This window comes from Lepeophtheirus salmonis, chromosome 13, assembly GCF_016086655.4.
Source record: "Lepeophtheirus salmonis chromosome 13, UVic_Lsal_1.4, whole genome shotgun sequence".
In the NCBI taxonomy this organism is placed as follows: domain Eukaryota; kingdom Metazoa; phylum Arthropoda; class Copepoda; order Siphonostomatoida; family Caligidae; genus Lepeophtheirus; species Lepeophtheirus salmonis.
In genome coordinates, this window is record NC_052143.2 from 46,219,656 (window position 1) to 46,238,774 (window position 19,119).

General features: G+C 30.6%; 1 protein-coding gene across 1 annotated transcript; it reads right to left on the reverse strand.

Annotated features, from left to right (window-relative positions):
• Positions 1-17,117: 17,117 nt before the first annotated feature.
• LOC121128166 (uncharacterized) lies at positions 17,118-18,139 on the reverse strand. Its single transcript, XM_040723726.2, has 2 exons — positions 17,822-18,139; positions 17,118-17,763 (listed from the first exon to the last, which is right to left on the reverse strand). Exons 1-2 carry the CDS (start codon positions 17,831-17,833, stop codon positions 17,299-17,301), a joined length of 477 nt encoding a protein of 158 aa, XP_040579660.1. The 5' UTR covers positions 17,834-18,139; the 3' UTR covers positions 17,118-17,298.
• Between the last annotated feature and the right edge of the window lie 980 nt (positions 18,140-19,119).

Genomic DNA, 19,119 nt, shown 5'->3' on the forward strand with positions numbered 1-19,119 from the left:
TATTGCCTTATTTATATTATTCTGACAGAATTGTGGAACTTTATGATTTAGTTTTACTCAATTGAATCATTATTACAGTTGGATAAACTCCGGTTTTCCGATGTATTCATGAATATTAGTGCATTAATATTCACTTATAAACCTTATAGGGAGAAATACCATTGTATTGTTTTTCCTTGTGCATGATATTTGCTCAATTTGTTTAACTCAGAGACATATGCAAGAATTTTTGAAACGTTTAATTTTTGCATGTACGCATTGATAAAGACATTTTTTAATTTTTACTTCCAAAATGATCTTCCTTAGCCTTCAAAAAAATATACTTTTTATGCTCCTCATCCATGATATATTTTTAACAAATCGCTTTATATTATTATGTAGTTATTACTTTCTGTAATACATAAATAGTTATTATTGTACTATTTATTATCTTTCAATAATTTTACTTTTATTTTTACTCAACATGTCTGCATGTACATAGCTGCAATAAAAAATTTTAAAGATCTGTTTAGCTTAAATTTTTCCAAAATATTCAACAATACTTTTGTTTTCTTAGTCAAATGTAAATATTAATTAAATTTTTGCAGTTGTTAGAATTAATAATTAAATTTTTGCAGTTGTTAGAATTAATAATTAAATTTGTAGCTACTTTTTATTCTGTTTCTGTAAACGAAAGGTTAAGTGGTAATTAAAATTAAATCAATCTATTTCACAACCCCAATTTTGTTTATTTAGACCATCCATAATCATTTACAGGAGTCAAATTACCAAAGACTTTTATACAGTATATTATGTTTTACCTACGGAATCTTACCCTGTATTGAAAATGAGAACTTATTTAGTTTTTAATTTTGTTTATTTAATTTATTTTCTATAATTTTTTGATCCATCGTATTTCCAATTCACAAAAATAATTGTTCAATGAGTTGAACATGTTTGCAAAATATTTTTTTAGTAACGGCGTTGACTGCCATATCCCTAAACATGTGGTGCATATCAGTGGGAAGACTCGGAAACAGTGGATCTCTTTGTATAGAGGTGTTCGTGGCTGTATTTGTAAGAAACGGGACCGTATCCATATCTGTTAGAGGTATCATCTTCAGCAGATCTCTTACCGTATCCATAAGAAACAGGGGCATTTCCTTATCTGTCAGAAGGCTCAGCTTCAGCGGATCTCTTGCCATAATGGTGTCCATAACCGTTACTGTGGGCTACATGAGCATATCCATATCAGTAAGAGGCTCAGGTTGGGCAACGAACACCGTGGCAAAAAGAGCAGGGGCAATAGCATGGAATGATATTATTATTATTAATAGGGTTCATTATATTTCTTGTCTGAATTAAATGAAGGGCTCGAGACTTTTAATGCACTTCATATTGACTACTTTGTCGTTGCATTTGAGCTAGACATTTCAATTAAGCGAATGATAATTTCCAAAAAATTCACTTTGCATTTATACTCCAACCATGAATATCTCCCACTATGCTTGATCATAAGCACATATTTATTTTGTGTGGCTTTTGGCTTCAGTTATTCTATCTTTTGCATTTACCATAGCATAACAGTAATATTATGTTTATTTATATTTAAAATGTGATTCTAAGAGCGCAATAAACACTGATACTTTCAAATATGGGTTTGTTTTTAAACTTTTACAGATGGAGTTATTTGTCTTCTTTCGTATTTAGAGCTTTAAACTATACTATTCAATCTGGGTATTTTTTGGATATTTTAACATGTAAGATAAATTCAATCATCTATTCTATTTCAACGATGTTTGTGTGGCTTATATATCTTTGAAAATTTTTGCTATTTGATATACACTTAAATTAACAAAATATCAATTATTTCCAATCCATTTCAAATTAGAGAGATTAATTTTAAAAGTTGAATTTATCTTAATAAAATATTCAGATATAACTCGTTTGAAATCAAAAATGCCTGAAAGCCATTGCACGAAGACATGAACAATATATGTAAAGAGTAAGGACTAAAAATTATATGGACCAAACAGTGAAGTCCAGGGGGTCCACATTGGGTGAGAAGAAAGGTCAAAAAATTTCCCTACAGAAATACTGCACCTTCTTGGACCTGTCAGCTGGGGCGCCATCTTGGGTAAACACATAGTTATCCCTGGAGAACGTACTATTCAAGCATGGCAAGACATGGTACCTGAGGACCTTGTTGTAGACGTCCGTATTGACTTTCACGCTTGCCTTAAAGAAGTAAGGAGGCATCTTGGTGCCGTCGTACTACACGACGCTGAGGACCATGACCTGAGCTTGATGTTTGGTCTTGAAGGTTCCATCAACCTCAGCTTTTGATTCTGTCAAGGAGCAATCATTCCTCCTGTTCAGAAGAGCCTCCACTTATCGACTTGTGCACGGAGAAGATTGCACACTCTCTGCCGTTTTGCATATTGCTCTGAAATTTTTGTCTGCACAAAAATTTAAAAAACATCAAATTGTAGCTATTTGTCAGGAGTTGTCACACTTTTAGAACTGAGGCTAGACGGCATCGAAGATAATTTTAATTTTTGATTCCTCACCCTGTATATTCGGGTGATGCAGTTGCACTTGAAATTATAATTTTTTTTCAATATCAGTGGTTCCTAATTTATGTATTGCAGCTAGAACACAAATAAAATTTTTAGCAAATTAAAATGTTTTAAACACATATGAAGCATACTATTTTTTATTGCTTTATTTTAAAAACATTGTAACAAAATTAAATATTTTTTTGAATAAAAACAGATAATTCTGTTTTGTTAATTTTTTTTGTTACTCTAATTTCGTTGATTGTTGAGAGCCATTTTTTTTTTAAATTATCCTTTTAATATAATATTTATTTATAATGTAAATATCGTACTTTTACATTCTAACATAAAGAGAAAACAACTATATTTAGTGGGTAGCAATTCCCCCTCCCCCCCCCAAAAAAATAAAATAATAATTCTAAATCATACTCAGAATCATATGGTCCTTTCTAAAATACTCCAATAACGTACATTGAACAAATATACATACACATTTGGCACCAAATATTCTTACACAGGTAAAAGTACATACTTCAAAACTTAATAATCACTGATCTGTAATTAAATTGTGTAAATTTAATTTAAAAAATATTTTGAATATTTTGAAAATATATTTTTTAGGACACAAAACAGCTTCATGTGGGTTGCTTAAGGTTAAATTGGATTGGTTGGTGTTCACATTTAGACATCATAGATGAAGTGATACTACAACATGTCTGGGATACTTTGAGGATTGAGATATCAAAGGGAGAAATAGTTATAATATTTGATAGGTAGGTATTTGGCTTAAAATATATAATGTCCAAAGAATGATAAATTATTTAGTCGATTATATCCTAGTATTTTAATGGATTCCATAATATATTCGGTTACTAAATTAATTTTATATATGTTATGTTGAAAATCAAGTTTATTATTATTATTTTAGATTCAAAACTGTGTTAAATAAATTCACACTTAATGATATCAAGGACCTTAATTATCCATCTCTGGACGATAGACTAGAAAAGAAAAAAGTAAACCTTCTTAAGCTTTTGCTGATACTTTTGTTGCAGTGGATTATAAGAAAATGGTAATGTTGATGATTTTCTATTAAGTGAGACAAATAATAACGGTTTCAGACAGTTCATCAGAGCTGGTGCTTTACACAGAGGAAGGTGGATGTCTGAGATTCTTTATTTATAAAGATCAATCTGCTCAGCAAAATTATATTTCAATAGTTACATAAGGGGACTGACTGTCTGTATGTGTGGCTGGACAGTAACAGAAACCAAATAGCTATTTTACGTTTTTTATTTTTGGTTTCGTGTCTTGGAAATTTACAGCTGCACTTTTTTCAGCAGTACCGTTGAATGATCTCATACTGGTCGATAACTTGATTATTTATAAGAAAATCGAGCAAACTTGTATATATGTTTTAATCGAGACCTTTTCCGCACATTTATGGTACAATACGTACCATTAACATTATTCTATGATCATGTTGGAAACGGCATCAAAACAAAGATGGTATCAAAATTACTGGTTTACTTCCCACAGATTCCTAAAATTCTGTAGATGACCTGAATTTACCACAGTTTATTGGTAAAAATTCCTAATCTTTTTGAACATCATGAGGCTAGACAAAAGCTTCTTGCAGAAACCAGTTGAAAATTTCGAATCATACCCTGGCTTATGCATAAGGAAAAATAAAATATATTGTCTTTAGTTAACGGGATATCAGAAAGAGAGATGAAGATATTGCAAGTTTTTTGAGCCAAGCTAGAAAAGAAAAATACTTAAAGAACATCAATCTGGTAGTTGAGAACGATAGATATTCCCTTCCAAATCAAAGAAACAGATATCAACATAAAAGTTGTTGGTACTTAAAAGTTGGCAAATAATCTATTTACATGTGTAAATAAGTTACTAATTTAATTACAGTTATAAATTTATATTATTATTTGAAAATAATAATTAGTAAAAAAGAAAATAACAAAAGAGAAAAACTATTGTTTTTTTTCTTCTTTTCTCAACTGAAGTTTAAAAATGTCTTCTTTATTTAATAAACGGTCTACGGTTTAATTATCGATGCGTATACTCTATCATTTACAATGCATACATTCGAAAAAATTTGAATTGAATGATTCTTCATTTAATATATATTCAACGTTTAATTTAAGGAATGATATACAATTAAATGAAGCTCATATTATGAAATGAACCAGTTAGTTTTCCGTAGCTCTACTACGGCAAGAAAACGTAATTCTGGGGGAGAACCCCTAGTACATATACATTTATATGGTAATGCCAATATATGGTCCATCAATACATAAGTAAGCCTAAATAGTTATACTCAAAGTTCAAAGTACATAACGTTTGGATTCTTTGATGAATTATCGTCTATTTTTATCCAAAAATTATGCCTATTAACCTTTTGAACGCCCTGCATATTGTAATTACGTTAACCAAAATTGAGTGTCACACTAGTATCATGAAAACCAAATAGTTTTTGACCAAATAAATAACTGTAAATATAATTTGTGGTTATTTTGACTCATACCACAAATTTGAATATCAAATATGTCTATAAAATATTGGGATGTACCGGGTGTTGAAAAAGTAATGAGCCCTTCTAAAATTTACAGTTTTGAAAAGGTGTTGATGATTATATCTTACATTTCTGATAACTTTTGAATACCTTAGATTCTAAGCCTTTGATTGATGTACATATTATATACAAAAACATGTTTATGTTGCGATGGAGGCAAGAATAGCCATAATTCTCAACTTTATCCTCGCCGAAAAGACATCATAAAGTACTTAAACGTCAGCAAGGCCACAATTTTTCGGGTCAAAAATCATTTGACTGATGGTACAACCTTAAGAAAAGATACAAGAGTGAAAGACCCACCAAAGTGAATCCTGAAAACATCATGTTCTCATAGTAAGATATTTATAATTATCGCGACAACAACACAACATTTATATTATATTTATTAATATATGTAGTATATAGTATTTTCCGAATAATTTTTTTAATTATTTAGACCATTGGCAATGTGATTTCCTCCTTGGCCCGAGCAACGCCGGGTAACCCTTTGCCAATAATATATACAACTACAAATTTCAGCAAATATTGGTCTTCTTCACATTTTTCTCATTATCAATTTTAATCTTGAAGTATTTTAGGGAAAAATTTAAAGTCAAAAACTCATTGCTAACCAAGAAAATCGTTTAATGTGCTTATTTCTAGTGATGTACCACGATAGGTATTCTATTACATGAGTATTTTCGAGTTCCTTGGAATTCAAGGAATTACGAGAAAATACACGTTACTCACTGGAACATTCGTTACTTCCTTGAATACTTGTTACTCGCCTGAATACTCGTTACTCCCCTGAATTCATGTTACTAGTTTGAACAATTGTTACTTTCCTAACACTCAATACTCACCCTAGCACTTTTTGCTCCCTAAAAAACTCTTCAGTCAAAAATAATCATATATTTTAATGAATTATTGATACTTGTCATTTAAGAATATGTGTAGTTCTCTAAAGGACTATGTATTTGTAACTGAATATATTATATATATACATATAAAATGATCTTATAACAACAATAATATTAGTATACATGAAGGACTATAATAAATTTAATATAATGTACTGATGACCATTTAACATAAGATATATTTTGTTTATTTTTTTTCATTTTGTTGAAAAATAATCCAGAACGTATTGGCATGGGGTACACTTGAGTCATTATCAAAATCCTCTTCATAAAAGATCGATTTTTTGACATTGGGTACGAATTAAATGACGTTTCTCTTGATAAGGGCTGCAGAAAATAATTTTGTGAAAATTAAAATAATTATATTGCAAAAAAATTAATGAAAATACTAGGAGGACCTTTTTTTTTTTTTAAATTGCCCTTAAATACATTTTTGACATTTTTTGTACCTATGAACAAAAATATTTCATACCAAAACTTTGCCCTCCGGCTTTTGTCTTTTTTATTCCTTTATGGACAAAGATTCGTGGTAAACAAAGTCCGGTTCAGGATTTCATCATAAAATTTTTAATTTTCTGGTATACAATACTGTTGATTTTTTTTCGTCCCAGGGCATAGTACAATACAGATTTGATTTTAAAATCCATTTTTATAACAAAAAGTTAGATTATTTAAAGTTAAATTATTTTTCCACCCAAAGACGAAATAGTGTTGATGATGGAAGAAAGAGCCCCAAAATTTCAATAATGGAGCTGTAAATGGAGAATTTCTCATTGGGTTTCGTATCAACTAATTAATTAGTAATTTCTTAATTATAAAATGCCTTAGTTCTTATATGAGTGAATATAAGATTTGGAACAATGAATGTATTTTTGAGCCAATAGCTAATGAATAGAGATATCAACAGTCATTCTGAAACTTTGGACTATAATATAGTTGTGACAAATAATATTTGAAATGAATTAAATATTAAAGTTTTTCAAAAGTAGAACAGAATTGTGTTGGTTGTCAAAAGTCCTATATTTTGGAAATACAATACAATAAACACTTCCATACAATGAATTTTGTAGCTCTAAATAAATAAATTTGAATAAATTATAGACTTTGGAAAATTTGACCAATTTCAATCGCTACATAAACATCATTTTTGTTATTTTCCAAATCTGTAATCATTATTCATGAAAAGAGAGAATAAGTAAGTATAGAGCAAGCACTGGTACATGAAAAACATAAAATAAAATTCGAGGATTTGTTCTGGACAAGGTTAATAGAAATGCAAGGTTAGACCATCATGTATTTGGGCTTGTAAGAATTTTTAATTTGATGTATCGTACCAACTACCGGGCAAGACAGGCAGATTTCGACAAAACCTGCAAGCAATCATATTCTATGACGTCATTATCACTACAATGTTTAATTTTATGTATTGTACTGATTTCAAGGCAAGGCGGACATATTTTGAAAAAAACAAAAAACAAACAACCAATCATATTCTATTTCGTTACTTTTAAAAAGCGTGGTGGAAGTCCAACATTAGTCGTATGTGCGTTATTGTATAACCTTGTATTTCCATAAACTTTGGTTCCGAAGTTATGAGTGTAAATCCTTGTGAACTTGTTGATGATCGACATCCGAGTAATTGCTAGTTAAAGAATGGGAAGTGTGATTATTACCTTCACCTCATAGTTACTTGCCTTCTTTCAAATGTTCTTTAAATTGTCGAGGAGATCCCGTTCGTAATTGGTTTCTTTTTTTATAATAACAACATGTATTGGTTGAATTGAATGATCTCTTGTACAGCTCTGAACAGTTTCAACAATTATTGAATAATAATTATAAAGCTGGAAAGAATTGAATAGATACCAATGCATTGTTTCCCCTTGATCTGTATTAAATTATGAGCAATACAGCTAACGACATGAGCTAAGTCAAGGTGTACATATTTTATAAGTAGCAAGCGTTATTTTTCCATTCGTGCATGTTTAGACAAAATCATATGCAGTAAATTGGTATCATTTACATAAAATAGGTAACTCAAAAAAATGTAGTAGGTCATATAATACTTTATTGAACCATTTTCTCCAAATCATTTAAATAATTATATAATATTAATTACTATTTTACTTGAAATGTGTTATTTTTTTGTTGAACTATTCTTGTTTAAGGGATTTGCTTTTCTTTTTATAGTTTTATAAGGCATGCTATTATATTGATTCATAAAATTTTCCTAAAAATATTAAACATAATGCCAGAAATTTTGGAAAAATAACAGTCCAAATTATTGTCGCAAATATTACCTATAAATTTAATATTGTCATAAAACTCACTGTTTTCATGATAAATAATTTCAATGATGGATACAAATATATCATTTTGATTAGCACAATATTCCTGTAGTGTCTGTATTTTGTGTAATTTATTCATATAGATTCCAGGAAATGATAGAAATTAAATAAATAGAATCTGAAGGCTATACATACAAGGCCTCATTAATTTATCATATTGATGAAAGAATCATTGACTATTTGAGACTAATCATCCATAAGCCCTTATTCAAAAATAATGTTATTTAAATGAACAAAATTTGGATTGAAAACAGTTTTATCACATAGATTTCTTGAGGTTTCGAGCTAACGACCCACTTCCATTAAAATATCAACATCCAACATTGACAGAAGTTTTACGGAATTTTTCATATTGTAGGCTGTATTTCCTTTAACCAAGACTTCCAACACTGGAAAGTCCTTGTTTTTTACTCAACTCCCACTCTTTATCCAATCTTCAAAATCTTTCAAAAATTTGATTTGTTGATTGTCCTAGATTTTGAAGGTTATCCTTTTTCCGACAGCCAGTGACGGTTGATCTACATTCAATATATTTCAATAATTACAAACCAGCTGTAGAAAAGTGATTGTTTCAGGAAAATTGGGACTTGACATTATTTTTTTCGATTGTTCGATTGTACTTGGATGGAGTAATTTTTCACTCAATTTAATCTGCATTTAATTTTACTTTCCGACTTCAATGTTGTCTAGAGAGTCAAGATGCCCAAACTTTGGAGATCCAATTTTAATTCCACTGAACATAAGACCTTCCTCCAAAATTATTCAATTAATGAAATTATCGTATAAGCTCTTTCAATTATGGGTTGAATCAAAAAGAGGAATTTTTTCCAAGATTGTCCTTCTGAAGAGTGAATGTAATATCACAATGGTGAACTGGAAAGTAATTCTTCGAATACAAATTTGCGGTTTACACTGTAGTTGTCGACAAGTGTACCAATTACTCGGAATCCAGCTAAAGGATTGTAGCACAAGATCATAAGATTGTAGTAATATTTTGGAGTTGAGTTTGGTCAGATGATTTAAGCTCACCGTGTTGTTATACTTATGCAAAATAAAATTTGGCAAACAGGAGTCAATTTCCAATATCTGCAACTGATATATTAGGGGTACGATTATCTAAAGATAAATATTGAGCCTTAAATTCTTTGATGGAAGTAATATTATCTTCATCAAGAAATTGTTGGTCCATATTTTTTGTTCGACTAGAAGATAAAGTGTAATACTATTAATATTTATCTAAGAATTGTCAATCTCAATGGGGGAATATAAATCTTGAGAACCCCCCTCCCCCCCCATACACATACAGAAACAAACATTTAAAATATTAACAATACCCTTCTTGGAAACGTGCTTGAGTAGTTGCTCTACCGCTCCTTCGATCTGGTTGATGTCTTGATAAATAAAAAGGACAGTTTTGAAACCAATCAGGATTGGCATCATCTTTTAATTTTCTATTCCTCAATTTTGAACCTTTCCACTTCTTCATTCAGAAACTATGAGAATCTGTCCAGAAATCTTAAACTCAAAAATGTAAAGAACAATGTTTAATTGTTTAAAATGAATGGAAGAAATTTCTCTTTTCTCTTAGAATGACTTTTCTCCACACTTGGAGTCTATCTGGATCTTTTGGATATTGAATTAACGTCATTTTTCCCTCAGTTTCATCCAGGATTTTGTACTCTCGTTTTTTAATGCGATACCCACACTGATACCTAGGAACTGATCACCTACTCGGCATCTTCGTTAGCTCGACCAAAAAATATTCTTACACTCAAGGGATGAGAACTTAGTAAAAGACACCTTGCAATTTGCAGCTGTTGCTTTTAAATTTTTAGTAGCGTTCTTCTATAACTACTTAAATTTTTATGTCCAAAGATGAAAAAGAAAAGAAGAAAATTTCCTTTTCTTTCGCTCCATATAAATAAAGTAGTCCTGGACTTAGTACATATATATATTAGTCAAGTTAAAATATCATCAAAAATAACTATTTTTGCAGTTGCTACCTGAACATTATGTGTTATTTACAAATCCTGTCATCAATATTCTTGCATTCTTGATGAGAGAACAATATGTATAGAATATTCACAGGGGTGTTAGATGAAAAATAACTTCTGTATTTTTTATGAGTTATAAATGTAAGTCCTTGTTGGACTAGGAGTATAATTGAGGATTAACGAAGGAGTAATTCCCCCTCTATGTTGGCCATATATAAGGAGTGGGATTTTTGTATATTTCCTTGAATTCATAGCTAATTTAATGAAATGTCATGATAGCTAGAATAATCTCCTTCCTAATATTCTTCAAATTGTCATTTTGTCTACGTTAATTTTCGGTGTCTTTCTTTTATAATCAATTATTAATTAATGGATTCATAATGAAATTCATGAGTTTATATCATACTATCCTATAGCTTAGCTTATAATCTATTTCTTTCTTGAATTATTTTCGCTCAAAATGAAGCAAATTGACAATGTTTGCAAATTATCTTGAAAGGGGGAAGTGTGAGGGTTGTCACTAAATGAGGTAGTTGATTGTTGCAGTTTTAATATTTTTTGCAAAGTTGGAATAGAACCCAAATTAAACTATTTGTCAGTTTTCACCAAGAAAGGAATCTAATTATGTAAATATATTAAATCAATTAATCTCAAAATGAATCATTTATCTTCTAAATGCTATCATGTTTTTCATCAATTGCTATGACCTTAAATGCTCATATGTATAGTTATTCAATCTAAAAATATGTCTCTAAATCAAAATAATACGCAAAAACGTGATTAAAAAAAAACGTTAAAGGCCAAACCTACTGCAATTGAAAATTTGATTTATCATTTTTTTTGTGTGTGTGATATATAGGTAAAACAACTTTAAATAAACTTGATAACATCACAAGTCAACAATGTCTTACTTTTCAAAAAATAATTCAAATTTCATTTCAAAGTTTAGTATGACTTGAACAGATCATCACGAATCCATTACTTAATTTTTTGTATCGAATCTGATTTAGGAGAATATTTGACTTAAACTGTTGTTAGTTTTTTACCTTTTTGAATAGACTAGCGATAACTTTTGAGAAAGATATAAAAACTACAATCCAAACAATCATATAGCGATCCTCTTCAAAAATTAAATGCTTATCTTTAAAATTCTCTGATAATTAAATAAGGATTTAAATAACTCGATAAATTTCTGTTTAAAAAAAAATCAAATTGTATTGTTAATCCTATTAAACTAAACTTTATAACAATAACTACTCTTTTACTGGAATATTTTTATATCTTATTTTTATGTAATAAGGGAGAATCGGGTAATTGAACCTTGGACATGGGGAAAAACAGGGTATTTTAAGAGCTGTGATTAATTTGCAGCTACATACTAATATTGTTTTTGTCTTAGTTTATTCGGTCCTAGTCAGAATCTTAAGACCTGGACTCATACTAAAGTGGGTATTCCTTTATAAAAATTTATGCTTGTCTAAAATACATTGTGCACCATATTAAAATCATGGATAAAGTCACTTAACTATTGATTTATTCAATTTAAAATAATGAATCTTTAGTCCTTATATATTGGCTCCAGTCTTAGGACTGGTCCTATCATTCCTTAAGAGTATTGGTCAGTACTATTAGTACTGACCAATACTAGAACTGATTAAAAAAAGAAGAAAATATTTGATTTAAGTCATCAAGAACTGGACTCTATATGTTTTTAAGACTGATATGTTGGACGGGACTGTGGTTTTTAGTACGAAATAAGTACTGACACTACACTACGTAGAATCGAATACAAATATGATCAATTGAGCGCTTTATAGAAATAAGCTTATAATTTATACTTAAACACTTCTGAAAGATTATTTTATATTTATGTGATATTTCAAATAGTTCATGTAATTGGTTCAACGAATATACTTATTCAAATCAAAAGAGTTGAAATTTGATTACTTTTCAAAATATTCATATCTAATTGATAAATTTTATTACTCAACAATTTATGAAAAAATGAATAATGTGTCCTTTTTTAATATTTGAATATTTGTTACATATTGTATTGTCAAATTTTTAGATACATATTTAAATGAAAATTATAAAGATACGTGTCATTGATAGTGTGGACTTAAGTTGTTAAGTATCCACTTACACCAGTTCCACTCTCAATTAGTGATGTAGATGTTACAATGCAGAAAACTCCAAAAGCAGCACTTATGAAGTATCTCGAGTCTCAAGTTCCAACAAACCCTGAATTGCTTTGTTCTTCCTACATCTCCAGATGAACTCTTCTATTCCGTTCAGATTTGGTGAAGTCTCCCGCTTATTCTCAAGAAGATGCTTTCATCAGATGGGACGTTATTCTCTATGTTTCTGACAAATGGTTATTCCCATCAATCAAAGACTGCAAGAGAGATTTAAAAGCTTCATCTTCTGATGCATATCATATTATTGGACCCTCATAGGACCCTCATAGAAAATCCCAATTAACTGGATTCAATCCCTCAGAAATATCAGTTTTAAAGAGTCATTGATCAAGTTCCTTGTCAACAGTTGGGAGGATGATAGTTTGGCTAGTGTGTTGTAACACAAAACATTCTTTACCAATTAAGGAGATCCATGCTACAGCTACAAAGTAGTTAATGGTAGAGCCGTTCGGTAGAAGCTGTGTTGTACAGCGATCATGAAGAAGCTAATAGTCGTAGGTTTTACAATCTTGCAAACATACCATCTTCAAACAACGTTGTTACCAGTACATCCGACACATATTGTCTTTAAATTGCCCAAGGATGTTTTTCCCCTTACGATCCTTCATTTTAAGATATGTATAGAAGCTGGATTACAAACCAACAACACTCAGCGATATAATGGCATAACACAGATACATGCAGTACTTGACGATAGATTCTGCAAACGACTATCTGCCTATCATGTGACTTTAAATCGTCATGCAATGGAAAGGGGGAAATAAAACCACGAAACTCCTCCAGGAAAACATGAAGCGCAATCAGATGTTAGGCAGTAAAGGATTGCATCCGAAACCAACATATCCACTATTGCCTCTGTTGAAAAGTATTTGTGCGAGATGTACAACAAAAAGAAAACGACATCTGTAATTGAAGTACGGTTCCTGTTGTTTTTGAACAAGTACAAACCAAAGAAAGCTGAGGAACGAATCACATGTGTGCAGAAGTTAGATAGCAGTTCTTTTGTACTATGTTCAAGATCACTACTCTAAAAGATACATCGCACTCATTTAGTTGCAAGACAGAGGCTTACTACAGCTAGATCGACCCAAGCAGAATTATCTCCCCAAGAGCATGAATTGACGAATGTAAATGGTTGCTGCCAGTTGGTATTCATATGTTGGATAAAAAGGGTGAATTCTGTTCAAAGCTGAAAATTGGCATGCCTGAATTTTGTCCAATTAAATTCTCTATTTAATGGCACATGCTCCAAAATTACATTTTATCTCAATTTTAAAACTGGTAAAAGATAACATTGCATAGAAAAAAGATTTCAATGAAATTATAATGCTTTTGTGTGTTTTCATTAAGTGCATGTTGAGGAAGATGACAATAATAGGGAGAAAAGTGAAGACAGTGATGAGGAAATTTTTAATCCACACTATTCATGGTAAATTTCTTTGTAATTTTTATTTAAATAGGTATCTATAAAGTTTATAATAAAATATGTAAATGAAAATATGGTGAAATTGGGATTGTTATAACTTCCTTATAAAGCATTATCTCCATAGTATTTTAATTTAAAGGGTTGGGGGAGGATTTTTTGGGGGTGTTTGACTTAATTTTCCAGAATAGAAATTTTTTGTCAGTCTTGGTTTTTTTAAATGCCTTGAGATACATTGAAACAAGCTTTCTCTTTGTACTTTATGAATTGAGATAAACCGTAAATTCGATATTTTTTGGGGTGACTTTGGGGGGAGTCGGACCTCACTCTTCTGACAGTAATTTTTTGCCAGTCGTAGTTTTTTATGATGTCCTGATATAGTACTATACATCGATGCAAGTTTTGTCCATGAACTTTATGGTTAAAAAAACCATCCTGAGGCTATTTTAAGGGGGATTTGGGGAGGCCAGACCAAGCAGGGAAGTCAGACTAACAGAAAAAATTCAATGTTCTAGGTAATATAATTAATTTCAAGGCGTCAAACCTTCTGTACCGTATGGATGTAATTTTCCGTGGCAGGCTCTCGGACTATAACTCATCGTTAGTGAAAATTCTTTTTATACTAGGTAAAAAAGGAACACACAACGAATTATAAAAAAAAAGAATTAAAATATTTTTGACTAGTGAGACATGTTAACATAGGTGTGCGCGTGCACACATTTCCTCCTAAATCAATTCCGTGATTACTGAACTGTTTAACTTTACTCCGCGATATTTATTTATATGTTTAAACATAAAAAAAGAAAACACATAATAAGTGGCTTGATCTCGATGTCTTCATCAGCTTTTGGAGACAAAAAAAAATGAAAAAAAGAGTCCCTCTCCTTCAGAGTTACAACGTAGCCTTCCTTAACCCTTTCTTCGAACATACCTCATAACTCCAATAATTTATAATAACATATAAAGAGGTGCGAGGACTTTTCCACTTGAAAGAGGTCTTGGTCAACGATTCGATTTATTTTCCTTTGGATTCATGATTTTTTCGTATTCAAAAGTTGTCTGAAACCTTCCAAAAGTTTAAGAATTCAAATTGAAAATTTTCAAAAGTAATATTTGGTACTTATTCGTAATTTAGTTTCAAATAGAACTAGAATTAGAGATGAAACTTAAGATATTTATTTTGTTAATTTGTGTAATTAAGCCATATTAACCCATTAAAGGGTATAATTATTGAGAACTGTGGTACACAAATTCGAGGATATATTTAATATATTTATGTCATAATTAATATGCCTTTGTATTACATGTTAAGATTTGAATAAAATATAAATTGTGGTATGTAAAAATAAATTAACTATCGCAGGTGTTTTGTATTGAGCTTACATGGATCACTGATTAGTTTTTTTTGTTAGTTAGCACTCTACAGATTAAAGCACTCATCAGTCATCACAACATATTACTTTTTTTCTCCTGATCTTATAGTTATTCTTTCATTCCTGAGGACAAAACACGTCTTATGAATTAACAAAAGTAATGAGTAGTTACGTATGAGTGTGCTCCTGAAGAACGAGAAGTAACACGGTCCAGTTTTTCTTGTCTTACTGCTGTACTGGACGCAAATCCAATCATCTGTTGTAGCTCATTTAAACGCTAATATTCAGTAAATTATAGTGTTAAAAACATGAAACCTAGTTCTCAAATGAGGCCTCTCTGACACAATATATGTGGAAATCGTGGTTTGCTGTCTTACAGTGTTTATGGCAATACCTTATAATTGAAACGCAGAACATAACGTGGAACGGAACAGAACATAAATAATAACTGAACGCAGAACGAAAAAAATAAAATAATGAACAGATTGGCAAAATAGCAGAATGCATACAAGACTGATCTTTAGTATATAATAATCACATAATTTTAAATATTATCCTTTTTATAAATATATTTGTTCTAAACTAATAATATGGATTTTTTACCACTGTAGATAATAGTAAGTCTAAAAACGAATTTTTTATTTGAATTAATGCGAAACTGCATGGTAAATATGATTGTTCAAGCCACTTAACATGATTTCGCACGAAATGGATTCATAATAACATAAATTAAAGTTAGCATATGTATGTTCTGAATAATAGTTTTGCAAAAACAAAAATTGCAGAAACAAAATCTTTATTGATCGATACCCTAAAAAATTATTTTTTCATTTTGTCATAAATGGTTGAATGAACAAAATTTCAAACTACATTTATAACATTCATTTTTAACTGGTACTATTCTGATTTTAACTAGTGTTTTGTCGATAGGTATCTACAAAACTGTTGCACTTTTCTACAAAGATAGTAAAATATCACATTTTTATTAATTGAAATGAATATATTTTTAGCGTATATATAGTGTTTATTGATAGACTATTACAAATTGTTATAAAAAATAAATTGATTTGAATCTTAAACTACAAAAATAAAACATACAAATTTATGTTTTGGGTGTATACATGATAAAAGCCTGTAAGCCTATGAATATGAAATAAATTGAAATTGTATTTTTATCCAAACATACACATACACTTAGGGATGAAACACACATACAACCTAAAGTAAAGTTACTGGAGTAAACTCTAAAAACCACTAAGCAATCAAATATACTTATTAAATTTGCTATAATATTAATTTATAAAAAGGTAAGAGGATTGAGATATACTTAGAATATTCCAAAAAAGTGTGATATTTGAATGTTGTCTATTTTTAAAACTGTAATTTCAATTTATTATTCCTTAGACAAAGTTTAAACTGATAAAGATCTACAAACTTTTTAAAGAATTTCACACCATGTTTTGGCTATATAACCCTGTTATTTTCTTGTTGTAGCTTGTACAAATAAGGAGATAGTACAATCCAAAAATAAGCATTGGGTGAATAAATAAGAAATGCACACTATGTGTGATGTGTAAATTTCCTTTAAGGGATTCCTTTTTAGCCAAAATTACTCTAAAGTTAACATAAATCAGCCAACATAAAATCATTACCATAATCTTCTTTTTTGAACTATGAGAAAGTTCAAAAAATTATGTAATCAGAGACATCAGTTGTTATTCAAACTGATTTTAACTTGAATATATCAAGAGCAAAGAGTTTTTATATTTTTTTATTGATGGTTTTCTCTAATTTAAAAAAATAAGTAAAAAATGTGATCATTTGAAGTGACTGAGACAATTCTCAACTCTCAAATTTTGCTTGAATATGCAACATTGTAAATCCCAGATGTTATGGATTCATTTTCACTTATTTCTGAGACGGTTAAATGGACTATTTAGTAATGGTATGCATGACCATATCCGTAACCATGTCCATAAGCATGGCCGTAGCCATATCCAGCATGAGGATAGTAGCCATAAGAAGGCTCAGCCTCAGCGGATCTCTTGCCGTAGTGATGACCATAACCATGTCCGTAAGCATGACCGTATCCGTGTCCGTAACCGTATCCAGCATAGGGGTAGTATCCGTAAGAAGGCTCAGCTTCAGCTGATCTCTTGCCGTAGTGGTGAGCATAACCGTAGCCATGTCCGTAGGCAGGAGCGTATCCATGTCCGTAGGCAGGACCGTATCCGTAGGCAAGACCATAAGAAGGCTCAGCTTCAGGCTCAGCGGATCTCTTTCCATAATGGTGTCCAATGCCGTATCCGTGGTGAGCATACCCATGACCATAAGGAGCATAGCCGTATCTGTAGCTGGGTTCAGCAACAGCAGCTGCGGCGAAAAGAACTAGGGCAAGAGCCTAAGAGAGAATAAAAGATTATTGAGAATACATTATTTGTTTTGAAGAACAGACTTACAATGCACTTCATTTTGACTACTTTGCTTTGTATTTGAGCTAGAGATTGTAACAAAGTGAATGATACTTATTTTAAGAATCACTGGGGCTTTTATAGTCAAAAGGTAAGTTTTCTATGGGTATGTAAGACTGGCGTCGCCCCTTTACAGATGTTGTCCCACCCTTCTGTCATAATGAATCTTACGTTCTTTAAAAATGAAGCGTACCTGATACTGTATTCTCATCAACTTTATGTGCAGTATATTAATTATTCATGTTTTAACAATTTTTATCATAAAAATAATGCTACAATTACATTTTAAAGTTACTTTAATTGACCTAGATATGTCATACTCTGACGTGAGGAAAAGTAATAAATAACAATCCAATTCAAATTGTTAAAATGGATTATCAAGGAAATTTATTTAGTGGATGCATTCCTAGAACTGAAAAATATATGAAAATGTTTGAGGTTCTTAAACTTAGTTGAGATACAATAAAAATCTTGAATGAACGGCCATTGAGCAACCTCTAAATATTCAAAATATGTCAAAATTATATAATGATGTTCAATGAATAGAAGAAACATTGTAGTCTTAAGCGATCAAAAACTTGATCAAATATCAACGGGTTCCACCGAATGACTTTAAAAATTGAAATTTTAAGTATTTCATTGATAAAAGAACAGACATTAATATGTTTTAAAATTAAACATTCATACAGTAGAAGATTAATATTTACAGAATATTGGCATTAGGATAAGAGCAAGTCCAGTCAAGATAACACTGCTCTTGTAAAACTAACACACACATAAATAAAATTAGAAACGTAACCTGAAATCCGAAGAGTATCTTAGAGTAGTGGAACCCAATAATTTTTTTTTGTTTAAATTTAATAATAAGGTTGTTGTATGTTTTCTGTTTATATAATTTCAACTGCCTATATCATGAGATCCTCTTTGTATTTTGCGCTAAAAATGGATTTGCTGTGATTGGCTAAAAAATTCTTCCACATAAAATTTTGCTTACAAAGAAAGCCAAATTTATATAAGATCTTATTGCTGTCTCAGGCTTTTGAACTACTATAATCACAATTAATTGGGAAAGTTCAAAAGTCAAACCCTGTAATCTGATTGAAGTCACATCAGTTGTGAAGTTCAAAAATCAGGCCGGAGTCATAGTTTTTTGATATGTGGCCAGCAATGATTACATCATGCCAACACATTTCCACGAGGCTGGACTTGAGACCAACACAGATGAGTATGTAAATATCCTGAAAAACTTATTGGTAATATCGATGGAGTAGATGTGTGGCGTGAAA